General features: G+C 34.5%; 3 protein-coding genes across 6 annotated transcripts in view; 1 reads left to right on the top strand and 2 right to left on the bottom strand.

The window, feature by feature from the left end:
• Nucleotides 1–3,876, top strand: part of Dark (Death-associated APAF1-related killer) — a 28,998-nt gene extending 25,122 nt beyond the window's left edge. For all 3 annotated transcript variants that reach the window (XM_076118896.1, XM_076118894.1, XM_076118895.1), the window contains exon 20: nucleotides 398–3,876. In XM_076118896.1, coding sequence (XP_075975011.1) covers nucleotides 398–557 — 160 coding nt within the window. In that variant the 3' untranslated portion in view covers nucleotides 558–3,876. The remainder of the gene's footprint in view (nucleotides 1–397) is intronic.
• Nucleotides 3,877–3,929: 53 nt separating this feature from the next.
• On the bottom strand, nucleotides 3,930–8,800 carry fzy (cell division cycle 20 protein fzy). 2 transcript variants are annotated; one of them, XM_076118898.1, is made up of 10 exons: nucleotides 8,314–8,800; nucleotides 8,049–8,125; nucleotides 7,235–7,405; nucleotides 6,670–6,763; nucleotides 6,224–6,453; nucleotides 5,803–5,949; nucleotides 5,445–5,572; nucleotides 5,093–5,240; nucleotides 4,664–4,863; nucleotides 3,930–4,576 (listed from the first exon to the last, which is right to left on the bottom strand). In XM_076118898.1, exons 1-10 carry the CDS (start codon nucleotides 8,615–8,617, stop codon nucleotides 4,477–4,479), a joined length of 1,599 nt encoding a protein of 532 aa, XP_075975013.1. In that variant the 5' UTR covers nucleotides 8,618–8,800; the 3' UTR covers nucleotides 3,930–4,476. The 2 variants fall into 2 exon arrangements, with proteins under 2 accessions (XP_075975013.1, XP_075975012.1); XM_076118897.1 differs by having other exon boundaries at nucleotides 8,049–8,155; nucleotides 8,314–8,799.
• A 3,013-nt stretch (nucleotides 8,801–11,813) lies between these two features.
• Nucleotides 11,814–14,771, bottom strand: LOC142975924 (acetyl-CoA acetyltransferase, mitochondrial-like). Its single transcript, XM_076119077.1, has 3 exons — nucleotides 14,645–14,771; nucleotides 13,144–13,321; nucleotides 11,814–13,034 (listed from the first exon to the last, which is right to left on the bottom strand). Exons 2-3 carry the CDS (start codon nucleotides 13,312–13,314, stop codon nucleotides 12,015–12,017), a joined length of 1,191 nt encoding a protein of 396 aa, XP_075975192.1. The 5' UTR covers nucleotides 13,315–13,321; nucleotides 14,645–14,771; the 3' UTR covers nucleotides 11,814–12,014.
• Between the last annotated feature and the right edge of the window lie 7,322 nt (nucleotides 14,772–22,093).

The following is a 22,093-nucleotide window of genomic DNA, read 5'->3' as shown; positions in this document are numbered from 1 at the left end:
CGGGGCACTTGTTTTTCTTAAACCTTTTTTCTATTGTTTTTAGTAGCATCACGCTGGGTCAGTATATACATGATACTTTTGTATTTCACGAGCATTCATATTATAAATAATACTAATATTATAAAGCTGAAGAGTTTGTTTGTTTGTTTGATTGTTTGTTTGTTTGAACGCGCTAATCTCAGGAACTACTGGTCCGATTTGAAAAATTCTTTCAGTGTTAGATAGTCCATTTATCGAGGAAGGTTATAGGCTATATATCATCACGCTACTACCAATAGGAACAGAGTACCAGTGAAAAATGTTACAAAAACGGGGAAAATTTTGACCCATTCTCTCTTATGTGACGCAAGCGAAGTTGCGCGGGTCAGCTAGTAAATAATATTTGCTTTATTTTCAGCTGCAAACAAGGCTCAAAAAGAAGAGAAATCCTAGCCTGCATCAAACTGTCAGGTATGAACGCGAAGCGGTTGTGTCACGACGACAAATTCTCATGTTTCGTCACAGTAGACAATCCTGGCCACATACACATAATGAACGTTATGAAGGCTAACACATAGCACACTGCTTCCAGCATTTTACACGTTATATGCAATAATATCCATACAATCCCATCTTCAGTGTAAAACAAACATAAGTAGTAGTATTTTCTCGTTACCTTACGACTTTTTTCCACTGAACATCAGTTAAGCTTAAAGAAAAAAAGTCTTAAGTGATATAATATTGATTGATTGTTCGTTTTTGCACTGGAGATACAATTTTATAGTTTACAAGGTTCGGACTGTGCTAGTGTTTAAAGGTCTATCCGCCTATTAAAGTAACGAATACGCACAAATATCTTAATTGGGTGTAAGTTTTAGTGAGTAAAATCTCGTTTGTATTGGCATTTATAGCGTAGAGATGTAACAGATACGGAGAATAAGTAGATATCAAATATTCAGACAATTTGTCGGTTAATAATTTTAATCGATGATTAACGACAACGTATTGCCAAAACTACAAACTAAATATCAATAGACTGAAAAACTCTTAATAAGTATATAGACTGAAATATACAATGCATTTTTTTCATAACATTTGTCAGAACGGCCAGTTAAAATCTGTTACATCTCCATTACTGCGTGAATATCGATTGTCTGATACCTTGTGAACTATTAACACTAATTAACACCTCTACTTATATCACGGTTGTGTATAAAATAACACAGCTAAACAATACGTAAGCCAGAATACTCGGAAGTTAAGTACGTACTTATTCTATAACATATCAAGTAAAGACACTATTTTTACGAACGCTCAACGAATATGAACACTGCCTTCGATGCATTTATTATTATACGACGTAGTTTATTCTACTCTCTCACACTGTAAGTGGCTCAATAGTTATTTTTAAGTCAATAACCAATATTTCTGCATTTCTTAAACTCAATTGTGAGCTTACGCCTGATTTGGTTTATTCCCAGTAGTCCCCTGTAGCACTCAGGTAGTTGACAATTGGGAATTTTCTTCCCACTTGTCACTCAGATACCAAATTTTCGCAGCCTTCCCCTTTCCAATTCGTGCCAAAGGGGACAAATGGTAACTTTAAGATGCTGATCTTCTCAAGTCTCTTGTTCACTCCGACTTGTTTAGAGTACCTCTCTTCTCTGGGTAACTGAGAAGAAAATTCCCTGTTGCCACCTTAGGGACAGAGCTAGAGGAGACTACTGGGCATGCCTCAGATTTTATGTGAAACAACTGGATAAGGGACAACTTTGGTGCGTAGAAAGTGTCAAAGAACTTTGGTTCGAAAATTGTATAAGTGTGCCAATATTACGAATAGGTGCTAACAATAAAATAGATCAATTAAGGTTTGTTTTCAGATCTCATTTATATGAAAACTTATCCAGTTGTATTTTTAACCAGGTTGAGATTATAAGTGACTGTCTGGTGCCAATTCTTTTACAAATCGACTAGCTCTTCTATGTTTTATAATATTGTTATTTAAGACAATACAATCTCTGTTTTAGACCTAACGATACTATAATAAATGACAAGTACATACTAAAACTAGGATAGCGTAAGAGATTTCTTATTCTCTAGTCCACAAAGCATTTCCTCTCGTGTTATGAAATAACATCAAATGGATATTATTGCATACAACGATGCACACATGAACAAGTTACTGTTACGTTAGTATATTATGTTTTAAGTATGAGATTAAAATCCCACCAGTCCTGGCATGCTTTACGAGTGAGTTGGACGATATCCGTTAGTGAAAATGTTAAATTATTTTATTATAACCGCCATTTTAGTATAACTTGGCTCTTAGATCTTTTCATACGTAAAAGACAACACGGTTGTTGATTCTTTTCTTAGAACAAATTTTTGTAAGTTTAGGTGATATGTTTTTTATTTCTTATTTTTTGATGTTGCTACTACTAAATTAAGATGTACCTACAAACGGTCCTTTATGTGATTAATTTTATATTCTGAATTTGACTAATGCTTTAAAAATCGGGGCTCGTTTAGTTAGTACGTCTATTGATAGAAAACGTGCCATCTTTCAATTAATAATGTAATTTGAAAACACGTTTAGACAATGTTGGTGCGATTATTATAAAAATCAATTAAGTACATATACAATACTGGGCAATTACCCATACAATTATTATACAGTAAATTTTAATCTGTGCAAATGAGATTTCTGAAACCAATGGTTGCTATACAGCATTTTATGATATACACAGAAATCGTCACTATATCCATTTTAAATATATTTTAATTATTCTATAAAGTAATATTATGGTGCTTATTCATAAGATTTATAGTTCATGCTAGTTATTATCGAACAACTTTTTAATACATGAAAACTGTGACATGCAATATTATAGATATATATTATGTATAGTAAATATTTGATTGTGTTGTATGTTGAAATAAGCGTAAAGTCAATGCAATAAATAGATTCGTATATTATTATTATGAATTCTATTAGATGGAGTACGAAGCGGAGAAAAGGGTACTTATTATAATAAGTATTGCCAGTGGTGATAATTAGGTAATGTGATAATTTGCTGCATCTATAAGGCCGACACATAACAAACTGCAAAATATATTTCTGTTGTCGTATAAATTTGGATGCTTTGAATAGCATTAGTTAATAATTTCAGTTATAATTAAAATTGATGAAAAGTATATTTTCCGAAGTTGTGAGGCGGCCTTGTATAGACTCAAAAAGAGCGACTGAGCAATATTTTATCATGTCTTGTATGATATATAGAAAGCAATTATTTTTATCAATTTCAGATTGATACCAATGTTATTATGTTTTGTGCAGAATACAACTATTTCTGTTTCATGAATTAAGTATTTGAATAATTATGTTGGTAAACCTCACGTTATGGTCACAAATATTCATAGAAAATGTTATTACTTAAGTCAATTCACATTTTTTTTGTATTTTAAACGCATGTACAGAAAATGCTTTTTCCTTCGGTTATTTTTTGCAACCCAGAGAAATTTTATTTCTGTATGATAATAATATAGAAGTTTTTTTTAAAGAATTCACAATTTTAATTTCAATAAGTTTTCTGTAGCCTCTGAAACTTAACCGTTACGTAGGCTGTGAAAGTCCGATTAAGTAGGCAAAGTATGAAAAAAATAACTTTTATTTACAGAATTTTATGATGCTCAATTAGTTATTCGGAAACGATGCAGCAATTTGAATGTGTTAAATCAAAATCAGCATAATTGATAAATGTAATGCAATAACAATGTACTCAAATATACTACATCGAAAATTTTATTGTAATGATTGATTTTGTAATAAGAAAAATATTTTTGGAAAATATGTTACTTTTAATAAATATAAAACCATATAAATTCTGCTTATTTATTCATTACCCTGAACTTTGAGCCACGAGGCAAGAATACCTTTGTATAACCGAAAAGAAATTCATATTTTGGGAATGTAAATCTTTATTTTCTTATTGTAAAAATTACATAATTAAAAACATCTTAACGCATACTTAAAGTCATACAAACGGTACAGTTAAACAATCTTAAGTTTGTACAGTCCTTAAACAAGGAAGCCGAGGTAATGAAATGTTTTACTAAAGAATCTGAAGGATAATAGTAAGTCAAGTATTTAAGAAAGGAAAAAAAGAAGTAGATCTAGAATGAATTAGAACGTCGTACACATTTTACGACCTCAACTTCTCTTGAATTGTCGAAAACCAAAACATGTTACAAAAATACAGTACCACCCGCCAACAAAGTGTTATTCGTAGTATTAATAAATTCATAGAGTAAAAATGGATACATTTTCAGTTTATAAACACGCAATACGAATGTAAGTCAATAAAATCACAAGAAATACGAAAAATTTAAACAAAGTCAACATATACTAGACAACAAATACTTGTTGCAAATTAAACTAATTGTAAATCACAATATCAGTCAGTTATTGTATTACCTCTTAACTAAGAGTTAGACTAGTTATCTAATCAACGAGTTGAGATTGAGTAACGATTTAGCCGCCTTCGAGTCAGTCGGTTCTTTCTTCTTTGATGGGTCCAGCATAAAGCACTTCCAGAGCCTGAAAACAAATACAACAATTTGAAGAAAACTGGATCGTCAAATAAAATAAGTATGCGTTAAACGTCGAAGTTTTAAGTGTGTGTACCTGAGTGTTTCATCAGCGCCGGCGGAAAGCACGGTGGTGCCATCTGGCGACAGTGCGAGGTGCAACACTCGCGCCATGTGTCCGTTGAGCTCGGCCACGCGCGTCATGAGCGGGTACTTCCATATCACCAGCTGATTGTTCGCGTAGCCGTGCCCTGAGATCAACTCCTTGTAGTGCGTGCTCCATACTATTGAGCACACCTAGAAAATTAAGAATATTATTAATTTTGATGTCTATTTAAGCTGAGATTATGTATTTTATAGTTAGTTGTGATGAAACTGGGTCGCAGTTTTTTGGTTCTTGTACAGACACTTGGACGGGCCACATAGATTAGCTTCCATTTCAAACCAGAAACCCCTTCCTCCTGAGTAAAAGGCAGGGCGCTTTTGCTCTTTTTTATCGATTTAAAATCAACAACGTGTTAATTACCTGAGACTTAGTATCAACAGTGTTGAGATTAGTTCCAGTCTTAATGTTCCAGATGCGAATAGTTCTATCTGCAGTACCGCCGCCGGACGCCAATATACCAGCGCTCCACGGACACCATGCCAGACCTTTTACTGCAGCTAGATGTTGACTAAAAACAAACGTTTGCTTTATTTACTGACTTTCCTATGGTGAAAATGTTATTATAGATTATTGTCGCACGAATAAATAATCAGTCATGTTTGGGTGTTTGAAGCGCTTGTTACTCAATTACGCAAAAGCGGTTGAACTGATGTATATAAGCATTTCTAGAAGAAAGTAAGAGGCAATAAATAAGTTTAGGAAGAGATCTTACTTGAAAGAATATAGATGTTGAGTTTGCGAGTAGTGCTGTCCTTGTGCGATAGGCCAAATATTCAGCAAGTTGTCATTGCCGCCCGATGCAAGACATTTGCCATCTGGTGACCATTTTAATCCGCAAATCTAAAGACAAAAGAACATAATAATCTTCTGTCTGATCTTACGTATTATGAGTACATCCGGAGTATGTACTACATCGGGACTATAAAGCACTATTTTAATCAATTTTGTAAAGAATCTAATACCAGTAGTAATACTAACCCATAGATAGAGAGGTACTTGGTATCTAAATATTACAGTCGTAGTAGTCAATTCAGGATCATTATACACAATAGTAGTAGTAAGGTACGTACCTCCTGCGTATGCGCATGTATGGTGGCGACGGCGTGGTCCCGCTGGCGCACGTCGTGGTGCACGATGTTCCCGTCCCGCGCGCCGCTGCTCACGATGTACATGTTCCACGCCAGCGACCCCACGCGCCCCGTGTGCCCGTCCATCACCTGGACCACAACATTATTGACAACCTCTTTCTCTTTCTGGCGCAAACTCTTAAAGATCGGTTTAAGATATTCCGACGGAAGCTTGTGTGACAACTATTTAAGTTGTAGTTCCGCGTGTTTGATGAGAATAAATTGGATTAAGAGAAAACATACCATCCCAAGCAACTATTACTTAATCCTAATTTAATAACAAAGGCGACAGGAGAGAGATCAAAACCGATTGAACTCTGAAAAAGTGCACATGCATTCAAATCAAAAAGAATATTATACATACCCTCAACCTCTTGATCTTCTCACAGTCCCACAGTTCGACAGTAGCAGACGAAGTGCCAACAGCCAAGTGCGAGCCGCCGCCTTGCACCCATTGCACCGAGCACACAGTTTCAGACCCTTCTAATGTACAAAGTTGTTCTATCTGACCAGTGCCTGCATTCCACAGGTATACAGAGCTGCCTAATGCTACAGCTAAGATGTTTGACGCGCTCCAGTCGACTAGATTCAGATCTAGATGAAAAGTAAAATTCAATCAATATTACATAGATTGCATTGATTTGGATTGCATTATACATTAATTAATTTATTGATATAGTCACAGCCAGATTGCCTAAAAACTTGGTAAGAAATCATAATCAGTTGTGTAAAAATCAGTGAAGTCTGGAAACACAAACATAAGTTATGTTATTACAGTTTGTAGCATCAACTACTTGTAGGAATACTTACAATAATCATCCAAAATGTCTGGTGCATCCAGAATTCTGTCTGGAGCTTGTGGGATGTATCTTGTCGTGTTCTTGACTGATGACGGAACCTTAGCCTGCAATATAAGCCACAGATTATTGAAGACACCTAAATTAATAAAAAAGTGTATTCTCAATAATGATAATGTGAGACTTGCGCAAAACTAAGTTACGATTTTCGTAGAAGAATGTTATAGGAAACAGAAAGCAGGAAATTAAAAGTAAATAATTTAGTCCCCTGAAAATAAAATAAGGGACTTGGATAGACATAATGATCTGTATAAGAATTGTATTAAAAACAATCATATTAGCAACAATAGCATCTTAAAGGCACCCAAATCTATGTCGGTTATCACATTTTAAAAGTCACAACATCAAAGACTAGTGAGAAAAAAACACTTACACAAAAGAAAAACGACATAAGTCAGGTATATCAATTTTATCTTATGCCTGTCTTCTATTGAAGTATAATACGTTATAAATAGTACCAGAAATCCATAGGTTTATATTAGTAGAGCATAATGTGAGTTAATGGCAAGCGTATATACCTGTGAATACACAACCCTGAGTCTGTTCTGATAGCCTTCAGGAGCAGCAGGTGCTTTACAAGTGTACTGCAGCAAGCGGCCAGGCTCCGTGTCAGTGAGAGCTCTACCAATAGCCTCCCCAGCTGCCGTCTGAGCTGCCACTTCTTCATTCTTGTCTTCATCACGGCTCAGCTGTAAATTATTTGTTTCGAATTTTTTTTGAAAGTATCCTAGAACACTATATATGCCAAATGATTTTTATGATATAAGTATCATACTGTTGAGTAGAGTAAAATTGCTTAGAACTCTATTTGTATGGGTTGTTACAAAATTACTCAAATACTGATCTCATCAAAAACTTTATAAATATTAAAATAGTTTTACTTTGAATACTTGAATATACTTAGAATATTCAAAAGAAATCAATAACAGCTGTAAGAAAACATGTTCTAGTATCTTCTACAATCATACAGTAAGAATTGATCCTTTTTTTTCCTCACAGGTAGTCCCTATTCACAATGATGTTTGTGAATAAAGCACATTTTACTATAATCCGGCAAAACTTGTAACTATTGCAATGATATCCTGCACAAGTAGGTATTAGCTATGTAATGTGAAAGAAATTGAGTACATTTTAATGAATTTTATAGAAAATTAATACCAAATTATAACCACACACTTAAAAATAAAATGCACATGATTTTGTCAACTTCAAACTTAAAATCGACTATTTTCTTGTAAATGAAAAGCCTTCTTTACAATCAAATATTACCTAAACTTAAACATATTCTTATTGTTTACAATAAGACATTAAGAAATACTTATTTATTCTCACCATATAGTGGCACAAGTCATAGTTGGAGTTACTCCTTGATGGAATGAACCTGTCAGCCTTGTTGGGAGTCTTCGAAGCTTTGTTGGGAGTAGGAGTTGTCGAGCGACCTGCAAGTTTGAGAGGGATAACTTTTCTTCGTCTATACACTTTGGAAACATCAAAGTCACAACAATGAGAGATGATTTTTCAAGCAATAATGATAGATAAAGCGGTTAATGAAAATGAGATGTTTTTAGTGTAATGACACGTTTTAGTGATCTATTACCTGGAGATTTGTTTTTAGAAGGCGTCTTCTTGCCTTTCTTGTTGTCATTTCGCGTCGGAGTCTTATTACTAGAGAGTACACTGTTATTACAACTTTGATTCGCGGAGACAGACAACTTTTGCATCGACAAGTTACAAGCACTAATGTTCACATTCGAATGGTTCTTGAATGATGCACTCAAACCAGGATTTATATTCTCGTTCGCAGTTTTCTTTGCCCAACGTTGCGGAGGACCCCGGGATAAAGGCCCATCCATTGTTTTGGCTACGTTATTTATTTCATTCAAGTAGTTGAATTGTGCCATACTTTCACAAAAACACGGACTAAACAACTATTCTTACGAAATTAAACACTGCCAATTAAAAACTAATGTTTTCTCATTCATAAATACATGAGAAACGAATATTTATTCAACAAAAGACATAGAAATCAAATCAACTGACAGCCGAATTCAGCGGATTTCGAAAGTACGTTACGAGCGATTTGAATTTTGAATGAAATAATGTTGCCAGTCTAGCACAAAAAAACTACTAAATATTAAACTCAATGCTATAATTTCAACCGACTTTAAAAAAGAAGACCGACTCTATTCTTGTTTTTTAGGTATTTACTGTACTTATTGGACTGTGTCGTATTAAATTAACATAAATACATTTTTGAGACATACTATATATCTCAAAAGATATATACTTACCTAGTATTTTTTTGTAAATTAATTAAGATCATATTTGTTCGGAGTGCTATTCCTGCTAAATGTTATAGATCTCTATCTCCCATAAGATTAGTTGAGAAAACTCTAATTTAAGATTTATTCCGATTTAAATATTTCCTACTCAAGCCTTCCTCCTATTCCCTTCCCCATCTTCCTTCTGTTTTGTCAATCAGCCTTCTAACCTAACCTATCCTACATAAGTATGTCAGTTTACCCAAAACTCCTCTTATGGGCCTTCATTTCGATTTTTGTTCTCACCATTTCTAAAGTGGATATGAGTATCTGTATTTTCAAATCCAGGGACTTGAGAATCGAATCGAATCATACATCCTTCTGCCTATCTATAATCCGTCACTCATTATTTTATCTCTTTTGCTTAAAATAGAATTATCATTAGTTAATCGTTCTGAAAAATAAGCCATCTCATGGTGCGCTCAGCAAAAAATGAACACACACGATGTCTACTATGAAAACAATGATAACAGCTCTCGGGCAATGACCAACCAAGTCACAAGATCAGTTACCAAATATACATAAAGCCATGTTAGTCATATTTTTGTTAAGCTTGATGATGACTTTCATATTGGCGATTAAAAAATATTTTTATAAATAACTTTTATTGATACAAATGGTAACAACAGATTTAAGTTATCATTTTGATTTGTAAGGACTTTAATAGGTTGCTACCTATTTATGTGATGCATGTATTTATCTATTAAATCGGTTTATTAGTAGACTGATGGTAGGTAGGTATAAAAAGTATGTAGGTACTTAACAAATATTGTTTGTATTTTCTAATTCAACCAGTCTATTCTAGTCATCGCGCCACCGTTTTCTTGACCTTAATTGGTAGGTACAAATACAATGTTATCTCTTATCACTCAATTTTGTAAGATGATGTCACAAACATGTTTGGTTAGCACGTGGTAGATGAATCTGCATATTTTATGGGTCAAATTAAAGTTAAATAACCATTGTTGATTTAAATAAATTATCACATATTTATTGATTTATTAGAGGCCTTGAAATAATACGTTGCCCTGTTGATGATGTTAATCTTCCTCACAGAAACCCATAACTAATTATGGATTTCTTGCTGCCCCTGTGCGAAGGGTTCAGAAGTCCCGGTTTTAGTTCTAGAAAGGGATAAGGATTCATCATATTATTATTAGTTATTATGTGATTTGACATAAAGCTATAGTTTGAAATTTATTTATTTAGTTTTAAAAAGACAACACCCGCACTAAGAATTGCTCTTGTGTCGCGGGGAGTTTTACAAACATACAAACAACGGACACTAAGCACAACTAGACCCGAAACAATTATTTGTGGATCTCACAATAAATTGCTCCGTGTGGGAATGGAATCCACGACCTCCTGACGCAAATGTATCGGCGTGGCGACCTAAACCACTGCGCCATGGTGGCAGTCCAAATTTCAAGGCAATTTTCTGAATTTGCTGTTGGAAATAAACAGTGTGTACCTAGGTACTGCGCAGTTCTCATGGCGTACTTACATTTGAAAATTACTAAACTGCGTAGTGCATTCTGGCCCATTGTAAATGTTTTATTGAAGTAAATATTAGTTTCGGTACTTCTACTATTACCTTATTTAATTTGTGTAGTAGTAAGTACTTATTAGGGTTGCCAGATCCATTTTCAAAGTAAAATGTTACGGGATAATGAGGATAATCCCGGATATCCCGGCCACCTGGCAACCCTGGTACTTATATACGTACTTACCTACTTAATACTACATAAATGTTATAGTATCATATTAGGCGCTTTGTTATGTTATGTTGCAGCTAAGATTTATTTAGTAAGACAATTACGTAACTCACTAGCATGTTAATTTGGCATTGACATTGATATTTGAAATGTGCTATGTGTACATAACACCGGTAAGCACAAAAAATTGTTATTCAGCAATTGTTCACGGCATGCTCGTAACATGTAGTATGTCGCTTTGTATTCAATATCTGTTTCCGCATCTGTAAATACAAAAATAATCAAAACTTGGCAATAACTAATAGATTACAATATTACATAATTGAGAGGGAGTTATGGACTGAAATACCGTCGCGTGGTTAAGGACTGTGACTGAAGTAAAATCATGGATGGGTGGGTGATTTTAAAGAGCTGCTTTCGTTACCGAAAGGAATTTAAAGATCAAAACTACTTCGAAGATTATTATGGAATTTGATTTGAAGCGGAATTGAGTCATAGGTACAATCTAAGACCGTTTATCAGCTATTGGATTACGCAGGCCTGATAGCTACCAATCAATCTTAGATAAACACAATACCTATACCTACTTTTTATATATGATAGGATAAAAATAGCCTTATCAAATAAAAATATCTAAAGAAGTTCAGAGACCTAATAAATCCGGTCATGTGATTTTTATTAAGTCATTAACAACCAGTACCTATTATGACTTTATGTTGAGCACTTATCACAACACAAATGAATTAGCGGATTTATATCGAAATGATTTGACTTTGTTCTCTGACGGAAGTAAGTTCAAATGCTCTGATGTACGTCTATGTTTGTTCGAAACCTGATAGCGCCAGACAATTACAATGCTAATGTAATGTACAGTGCTATGTAATTTAAACCCATAAGTGAAAATTGCAATACTGCAAAGTATCGTTGCAATGCTGATGTCACGATACTCACGATGTACTTATTCACATAGATGATTGTAGTAGATTTACTTGAAGTGTGTTTATTAACATCATGCAAAAGAAGCGGGCAAGTTGAATACCGCAATAAATAAAAATCAAGGATTTCTTACATAACTTTTAATAATTTACATTTAAATGCATGACAGCTGCATTATCTTATTTACAAGAAATAATAGATTATTCGATTAGGTACATAAAACGACACTTAACAGTTAAATATTAAAATAACACTCACTCGGTGACAACAAAGCATTTCTAAACAACAACAATTAACACGAAGATATGGTCAGCTTAAGGTGGTATTTACAATTTCTCGATCAATATGGCTGAGGCACCGCCTCCTCCATTGCAGACGGATGCTACACCCTTCTCTCCGGTCTTCAGAGCATGGACCAAGTGCACGATGATCCTGGCACCAGTCATACCGATCGGGTTGGTAAGACTCACGGAGCCTCCATCAATGTTGATCTTAGCCGGGTCCAAACCAAGAAGCCTCTGGTTGGCGACAGCGACAGCACTGAAAGCCTCGTTGATTTCCCATACAGCGATTTCCTCCTTATCTACGCCAGTCTTCGCCAAGAGTTTAGGAATAGTAATAGCTGGGGCAATGGTGAAGTCAATAGGATCACGCTCAGCATCTACGAAGTCAATGATGCGGGCCAAAGGCTTAACGTTCAATCTTTCGGCAGCTTGGCGGGTCATCAACACCAGAGCAGCAGCTCCATCACCCAGTGGTGAGGAGTTACCAGCGGTCACCGATCCATTCTTGTCCTGGAACGCGGGGGGAAGTCTGACCAACTTTTCGTAGTCGACCCTCTTGTATTCCTCATCTTCGGTAACTACAATGGGGTCACCTTTCTTCTGGGGTACAGTGACTGGTACCAATTCATTGACGAATTTTCCGTTGGCATACGCGGCAGCGGCTCTCCTGTAGCTGGTCATGGCATGGTCGTCCTGATCGGCTCTGCTGATGTTGTGTTTCTTAGCGGTGTTTTCGGCGCAGTCGCCCATGTGGATGTTGTTGAAGTAATCCATGAAGCCGTCACGGAGAACACCATCAACGAGTGGCATACCACCGTAGGTGATGTCTCCTCTCTTCAAGTAGAAAGGTACGTTGGAGAGGGACTCCATTCCTCCTGCTACCATGACGTCTTCGGCGCCGGTCTGCAGGCCCTGAGCGGCGCACATAACGGCCTTCATGCCAGAGGAGCATACTTTGTTGATGGTCGTGCACACAGTGCTTTCGGGGAGACCAGCAAAGATGCAGGCTTGTCTGGCAGGGGCCTGACCGATTCCGGCGGAGCAGGTGTTACCAATGTAAGCCTAAAATAAAAAGAAAACGTAATTAGAAATGATTTTGATTTATCTATATAAATTTAAAATACAGAAATAATAAAAAAATAGGTCCACAAAGAAGATAAGTAATAATTACCTCTTTAATCTCATCTTTCGGAATGCCAGCCTTCTCAACGGCCGCTTTGATCGCGATAGCTCCGAGTTCGGAAGCTGAGAGAGGTGCCAGCTTGCCCCTGAAGGATCCAAGGGGAGTGCGCACAGCAGACACTATGACTACTTCATTAAGCGAAATATTTGAAGGTGCCATCTTTATTCTGTGAAATAAAAAAGTACAATTAATTTAAAACTTAAAATATTTAATAGCCTTATTTGATAAGTTTTCTTTAAAGATAATAAAAAATTCTCGATGTCAACAAATTGTTAAACATAACCCTACCTATGCGCAAACGTAAACACTGATCTATGTATGTAATCACAGATTAACAAACACGTGTGAATTCACTCAACCGTATAGTGTCAACAGAGGCCAGACACAGAACATAGCTAGATAATTGAACACATTTATTTCATTCAGTTACAATTACATCATCAATGCAAACGAACAAATCTTCATCAAGTTTAGTTAAGTGACCATTGTTGCTTCTTTTTTTTATTTGTTAGTTTTTGTATTCGGAATTCGACTACTGAAATCTTCTAAATTGCCAGGATGAGCTTAGTTTAAAATTCGCATCCATTTTTATTGGACACCAACGACTATTGGCTACCACAATAGTAACAAAACAAGACTATTCAAATAAATTGGTCACTGTCAGTGTACTTGAACGCAATCGATCCAATGTTATTTATGCTATAAATAAACAGTAAACTAGTTCTTCCTAGCTATGATAGTTTAAATAAGACTAGACGATTGAAAAAATCAAGTGAGATCAGGGTAATATGCGGCACAGATGCATAGCGATAAACGATAACCCTTCGTAAAGTTTGACCCTGTTGAATACAATCTCATTGGCCGGTTACCGGTTACTGTGTGTCTCGCCGATGAACATCATGCAAGATAAGTTGCTTTTCTTATGAGGTAATTTAAACTCAATTAGTTGCGACAAGTGAAGTGGATAACTCATGATCAGCCGGTTGGTAACTAGACTTACAATGTATGGATCGTCTTGAATTATAATTATCTATAAGTAAGTGTTTGCACGTGCACGCTTTGAGATTATTTAGATAATTATTTCGTCGTTACGAAAACTATTTTTTACTGTTTTTTAGTTTACCCAATTCTTAACCACCGGTCGTCCACCGGTTTTCGGTTTTGAGAAATTCAGTTACTGGATTAACGAAGATATTATTTTGTGATAATTCTCACTTAATTCACTTCACAAATTACGAATTGGTTTACACGTTAATAAGAAGTCACTTTAGGACTTATTTGAAGATTGAGTAATCAAAACAATTGCCGCTAACTGCCGCTAATGGATAAAGATCGTTGGCTTCCTACACATGAAAAACAATACGCCGCGAAATATGAACCGCTTTACTTTCATTACTTAATAGTTGAACAATTGAATAAACACTAAATATTTTCCGTACAAATTGAATGGAATGTAGAAATTATTAATTTTAATATGCACTGTACTTACTTTTATCGGAAATTACACAAGTAACACTGAACAGACGTGGTACACTCAAACTAGTTGATCTCGGTATGAAGGACGTTATCGTGAGCGCACGTTATATACCGGCAGCTATGTTCCGCGCGCCCCTCACCCCCTCGTACGATGCTGGTCCCCCCCTCGACCCGTAACTTTATTACTCAATTCGATCTCCAGGATTTTTTATGAATGTAAAAGTAAAACCAGGTTCAGCATTCCCGTTTAAATGAGGAAGTTTAAGGGATAAACACAGGTATAAATTTATTAAGAAACGATATTCTGATTTATTTCATCGTACCTACTTACCAATAAACTGTATAAAATTGATTATGAATAAAAAAATCCTGGAATTCACACGCTTATTCAGCTGAAATTTTAATTAGTACTTATCAAGAGATATTTTACATGTTAAGACTCAACGTCCTGAAAAATGCCACTTAATGATCTTTTTTTACTGATTCTTATTTCATTAATTTATATTATTTTTTAACTGAAATATGATTAATGCTTGCCAATTTTATATAAATTTCTCTAGATAATAGGTAAACGTTAATATGTATTTTCAAACGAGCGAAAATAATATTCTTACATATTTTTTAATACTCAGATCGCAGATACCTAGTTATAAATCTTCCCTTGCATATTATGAAGTGGAAAAAATATACAATTAATAATTACTTAAGTATATTAAACCTACGTCTGATGTACCTATCATTGAGTCACAGCTTATTTTCTTGGTACTAATTTCCATTTTTTCCTTTTTATTTTGTTCCTGACTACCTAAGTATTTTACTTATTACTCCCGCAAAGCTGTGCGCATAGAAATTCTTGATTTTCCCAAACTGGAATTTATACAAATAACATGCTCTGTCATGACCTATACCTACTAGTCAGTTTCAGGAATTATATATATAGTAATTAATTTACTGAGAATTCGCTGAAAATGGCCCTCTATGATCTTCACATATACCAATATAAACCAAAAATATAATGAGCTAGTTTCACGGTCAATTGATAAATATCGGATAACCTAACCGATAGGTAAAGTGACAGCAAAAAAATGTTTGAAATAAGCAGCCGAATAACCGATAATTAATCCATACTTATTCAGAAATAGCGAAGCCCGAACATAAACTGAAAACTAATTGGATATCTTACCCAACTTTATTATAATGAAGGAAATAATCTTTGTGAACGCACGCTCCCATTACGAACATTTTTTTTTCCTAATTTCTCGTACCCGCGTACAAAGTTACGGTATAAACGACCAAACAATGTTTACTCCAAGTCTCATATAAAAGCCATATAACTGTGTTTCACTAATTGCTTTTATTCTGTCCTTTTCCACAGCTCATTAGAAAGCGGAATAGAGATACCTATTAAACCAAAACACTGTTTGATCAACCTTGACGACTCTTCCAGAAATTACCCCGAAAAAAACTTCCTGCGGTAACTTTATACGGTATCGGTCTCTCAGTATAGTTAATTATTTTTGTCATAAATATTGTTTATGGTCAACCTGGATAATATATCGAAATCCCTTCTGACTGTTCGGGAATAATCAAAACGAGTTTTCATGTTTCAGTTTTCGGAAAATTTATCGAGAGTGTGGACGAATAATATTTTTGCATATTCATTTATTTTCTCTCTACGTAATTAAATCCAGGGTTTATGGGCAAAACATCAAATCTGTAATACCTGGATTATGTATCCCCGGTTTCTGAGTTACATTTAGCGGCAGTTTATCTATTCAATAGCGTTAAAACTCATACAAAAAAAAACACTTTTGAATAGATAAACTACCGCTAAATGTACTTACTCAGAAATCGGGGGTTATAGTTGTATTTACCACTATATGCATGTTAACACGTAATGAAGCAATTTAGCAGCCATTAACGATTTTTACGCTGAAAGAACTTCATTATACACTATGCTATTACAGGTATAAAACACTGATGGTGACACAACAATGTTTTATGGTTGTTTACGACAATGACGACGGTAGGCACAATTAAGGACAGTGCTAATTTCTGGTAGTAGGTGTAAAAATAAAATGGGAGAAGTCCATTAAAGTATTATTTCCACGTGTTTACGCCTGTTACAAAGGACAAAGTACTTTCAAAAATGTTCTTTACTTCCCTGACGCGGGGACTTTTAATACTTAAACAGTACATTTTAGAAAAATAAGTTATTTCTACTTGGTCCCTACTTTTGTTTGTAAAACACCTAGTTACATAATGCTATTTAGATATGCCTAGGGGACAACGAGAGACACATGAGTAGTACTGGTGATCCTTATCAATCTACGGTTGATGAAGAAGAAACCTAGTTTCAAAGATTCAGAGCAAATCTTTCTTTTTACCAAGTAACAATTAATATTAAGTGAGTAATTTCTCAAAGTAAACATAAGTTACATTGTTCATGCGTGACCTATGACCTGTCTTCGAGATAATTAAGAACACTGTCTATTTCTATCCAAGTGATTAATGACTTCAATCATTAATGAAATTGATTGATCAACGACTTATCGTTCTTCGTATCTTAAAGCTTTTAAAGTTATTAAAGGGTTATAATTTGTAGTTGATTGAGTAAATATCTTTATAGGTTAATGACGAAGAGTGTAAATATTGGCACTTCTACACACCCCTTGTCGATTTGACAGTTAGCTGACAACATAATAATATTGGATCTCAATAACATAACTACTTAGGTAAAGTTATGATCATACTTTTATGTTGACGTGTTAGGTTAACATTAAATACCTAAGCATCATAATGATGTAGATTATCGTAATAATTCCTGAAAACTAAAGTACATATAAGTTTGCTATAAGAGTATCAGGACACAATTATCTTTGTCAAAATATGTCATGGCATTTCACTACCATCAGAATGATCGAGTTAGTGGCATCGTTTGCTAGCTTACAAAAATTGCAGCCCGAAAAAATAAGGAAAACATAATCCAGTTCGCTACCTCTCACTGTTATGTTATTTAGGTTTTAACGATAAAGGGTATTGTTATTGCAGACCTAAGTTATTCGATCCACATAGATAATGACCAGCCATGTTAATTTTGTTATGAAGGCCGCTCAAGCAATCAACGAAATGGGTCCACTCGAGCCATTATTAAAACAAAGCCGCCTACGATTGATGGCACAGGTCTGTACACGTGGTGAATGTTTATTTACGTTGATTGAACTGTTTGATTAATTTACTTTTCGTTGTAATTTCCATTTTCTATTATTTTTCTCTGCTTTCCTATGGAGTTGGCGTTGGCGATCGATGAATCCTGTTTCTTAGTCTTTTATGTGGACTGAACTTAACTTCCTTTGTATCCTTTTGAATATCTAGTCAGGTAGGGCGAATCCTGGAAGATATATTATACATATATATTCATGCCGATAAGCTGTTGCAACTTTCGGATTATATGAGTAAGGGAACCTGTTGTACCTAGGCCGGTTTTTTAGAAATATATTTTTTATTGTGATTTGACGTGCAGCACACAAATCATATTTGCATATTTTGAAATGTCAATTATTTGGGTACTCACCAAAAAAATATCAGAAATGTATATTTAATACTTACATAATATTTTTAAATTTAGAAAAAAATGGGAAATGTGGCCAAGGTACAACATACCCTATGTACCTAGGCCAGTAGTACGTTGTACCTAGGACACATTGAAATTTGGGGGTAATTTAAGCAAATTATCAAGTTTTGTTAACTAAAATCATTTTATTTGATTTATTACAGTACACAGTATTATTACAGTATACAGTATTTAACAAACATTTTAAAAATTCTCAAATGATCAACATTTAGAAATGATCAAAATTAAAATAATATTCATAGCTATTTTTATGCTTTTCAAACAAAATATTTAAACAAAAACAACTAACTTTTTGCCACCGTTTCGTTACATCACATCGCTGCGCCTGCCAAACTCCATATGTGTATTTTAATGTTAAAAAAAATGAATCTTGTGTCCCTAATAAAAGAAAAAGTTTTCCAAAATCTCACAAAAGACACATGTGGAACTTGGCAGGCGCAGCGACGATATCACATAATAATATAATATAGCAAATCAATATACCTATATAGCATAGCAAATGGAAAACAAAATATTGAAACAATTATCTTTACCTAAGTATATATAAATTATTATTTCTCTCTTAAATTTTAATCAGTCATTTGGACTAGCTATTATAAAAACACTATCAATAATGTAGATATATTATTCAGCCTTAAGCATTTAGTAGAAATCCTAGTAGGTACTTCTGTATCTCTGGAACATAATAAATTTCTCTGTTCTTGTTAACTTTTTGCGGGGTTTTAATTTTTTCAACAATGTCACTCATCGGGTACAGATTTAAATCCTCTTTTTCAGGCCATTTCCAGTTTTTTAGTGATTTTTGCATCGATTTCTGAAATAATAAAGATATTTAATTAGGAATATTATTACGTAAATGTGAAATAATTTAATAAAATATTCTCCTGGCCAAAGTACAACATCCAGGTTGTACCTTGGCCACTGGCCAAGGTACAGCTGATCGGCAGTGACCGAGGTACAACACTACTCCAACTTCACTAAAACGGTGGATTTTATATAGTTTAGAGTTAAGTATCTCGTAAGTTTTTTATTGTGTTGAGACTTGTAAAATCAAAGAACCGATAGCATATAACAGTTAAGTGATTATTAGAAAACTTTTAAAACTATTAGACTTCAAAATATATTAGAAATACTTACTTTTTCACACAAAAAAGTTTCAGCGTCGATAACACCAAACACCGGATTAATAGCGGTATGCGACTAACTACACATTGAATAGTCTGTAGTGACGTATCGAATACCATAAACAGTAGAATTTAGTATCGCGCGAATATATGAAAACGAGCCCAGTGGCCTAGGTACACATAGTGCCAAGGTACAACAGGTTCCCCTACCTATCAACCCGGGGTACATACCGTGTTTAATATTGTACATTTACGAATTCAGTCGTACTTACTTTGTATAGAGTAAGGAACAGTCTGCCAACTATCCCACTCATGGTGATATGGTGTGCTATTCTTAGTGCTAAGGAAAGTGAGAGCCAAAATTTACTTTCTAAAGTGTCAGTGCCAATAAGGAAATAGTAATTTAGGGAATATTTCTAACAAAATGTTGCGAATATTTTTATTTTCGACACTAAATCTTCAACAGTTCATGCGGATAATTAATAAATTTTAATTTATTTACTGTCCCACTGCTGGTAAAGGATCTTCGCCCGGAAAGGGAGAGTCTAGACTTTGCTTTCTTTCAAGAACTTTGTTACAGATCTTTCAGGCATGTGGTTGCATCACGATGTTTTCCTTAACGATACCTATCAATATTTTCCATTCAACAAAATAATTTCTGCAACTCATCATCTCATCGTAAACTCTTGAAAGATAAGTCATCTTATCTTATCCAGGATACCTACTCGTATTCTATAAACAGCTTCATTTTTGACACCTGACTCTCTTGAACTAAAAAATGCAAAGTCAGATGACTATTCATTAGTCTACATCCTGTGGGTAGATTCCGATCTTTTGACATCTCACTTTTATTTGTTTAAAACGAAATAAGATTATAGAAAATATGTTTTTCCATATAATTTTCTTCGAAGATAGCATTTCACGAACACGCATTTTGCAAATACTTAGCCCCTTAACAAACTAGCCGCGCGGTTACAGGTTAATATGGAACCGCCGGTTAACTCATGTCGACTTAAACTGTAAAAGCGGTTAGCCACGCGGCTTGCCGCTCACGCGGTTAACGGTTATTAGTAAATAAAGTTTAAGTATGCATTTTATAGAAGGACCTACTGACATGGACTCAAGGAAGGAATCAAATCAAACAAGTAAGTTTTTACTTGATTTGATTGCAGTTGCACGTGCAGGTACTGTGTAGTGTAGTCGATGGGATAGCAGACAATTTCAGATATCTAGGGCGTGTATTGGTCAATTCAATCTTCTAACATACATGGAGTAGCAATTTGTAAAATGCTTAATGCATTGTTTTTCTTGAAGTTTCTATTATCTTATAAACAGATGTATATTTTGGATTAGAAGTGATTACTACAATATAACTGTTAATTATATCATTAAGACTAATATCAATTCTAATTATGGAAATTATCATAATTTTATATCTTTATAATATCGGACATAGTTACCGAATTCCCTGGGGGAATAAATAGATGACTAGTAAAGCTGAACATAGTAACATAAACTCTGTAAAAATCTCCTAATCATGTTTCCTAGTCAAACAGTCGATAAGTACGTTTTGTTGTTGATAATCTGATCTAATTTAGGACCCAGGCGGTACTTAAGTTCTGATAACAAATACACGAGTGTCAATCAATTCAAATCATATCGATTTACTATCTATCTACCGTACGTTATCGGGAGAATCTACGATGTAGCCCTTAATAATCTACCTATGTAAATCGATTTCCTGTAACGTGAATGAAAATCTTATTAAGTTTACATAGTAACTAAATATTGACTATAAAAAATGTGTCTACTTTTTTTTCAATAAATTCCCCTTATTTCGCTATACGTATTCATGCTTTAACCACTTATTTAATTTATCAATAGAAAACAGGCTTTAACTACTTATCTGTTTAATTTGGACTCTTCCAGGATTTTTTTTTTTTGCTTAACCATTTTTCAGTTAAGTATTATATAACAAGGCTCTCTCTAGGCTTGGGAGGACAATGGGAGGACCTTTAATTTTCGCAAAGTTAGCCTACGCCTAGTACTGTTGAGGGGCAAAATTCTTTAAGGTCTATTTACAAAGTCATGTAAGGATTCCTCGTGACTTTTCTCAGTGTCATCTTTGACCTTAACATAACAACATAAGATAAAAATATAAAAATAAATAAGAATTTGCAATGTCACGAGGCTGAAAGTGAATGAATTACCTACGTAATAAAAATATTTGTAAATCGGGATAACAAATTCTGCAAATCATTGTGATCTTACGAAAAAGAGCATGGACCGAATCTGATCTGATATTCCGTGACATCATTATTAGCGGCGTTGTCAATCATTTTATGTTATCTTATCATTTTTTCCGATGACTTGCAGTAGGTAGAAACATTTATTTACCTAATTAAGAAGAATCTTTAAGATACCTGACAACCAGACACCTTTTTTGTAAGGACGGAATTTGTATTTAGTTCAATGGCGATCCTGGTTTGAAGCCAAATTCTCCGAAATAGATTCACAGTAATAATAAAATAATTCGAAAAATATTTTGAAGTCGCATATTTCTTCTAAGCAAAGAAGTTGAAACAAGTTGAAAATTGAAATTACTTTCAATCCAAAAAACACCGATTTTTTTAATTGAAAGTAATGATTTCTGAGAAAGAGAGATTCATTAATTTGTAGTCCCTGTGGCAGGTGATGCCTTCGT

Source organism: Anticarsia gemmatalis, chromosome 10 (assembly GCF_050436995.1).
Source record: "Anticarsia gemmatalis isolate Benzon Research Colony breed Stoneville strain chromosome 10, ilAntGemm2 primary, whole genome shotgun sequence".
NCBI classification, from domain to species: Eukaryota; Metazoa; Arthropoda; class Insecta; order Lepidoptera; family Erebidae; genus Anticarsia; species Anticarsia gemmatalis.
This window is presented reverse-complemented; position numbering and strand designations above follow the sequence as displayed.

Coding starts and splice junctions, on each gene's coding strand:
- LOC142975924 (XM_076119077.1), bottom strand. CDS start 13,314: ATGGCACCTTCAAATATTTCGCTTAATGAAGTAGTCATAGTGTCTGCT. Junction 13,035..13,143: donor CGAAAGATGAGATTAAAGAG/GTAATTATTACT, acceptor TTTTTATTTTAG/GCTTACATTGGTAACACCTG.
- fzy (XM_076118897.1), bottom strand. CDS start 8,617: ATGGCACAATTCAACTACTTGAATGAAATAAATAACGTAGCCAAAACA. Junction 8,156..8,313: donor TTCTAAAAACAAATCTCCAG/GTAATAGATCAC, acceptor TCAAACTTGCAG/GTCGCTCGACAACTCCTACT. Junction 6,454..6,669: donor AGACATTTTGGATGATTATT/GTAAGTATTCCT, acceptor CTTTTCATCTAG/ATCTGAATCTAGTCGACTGG.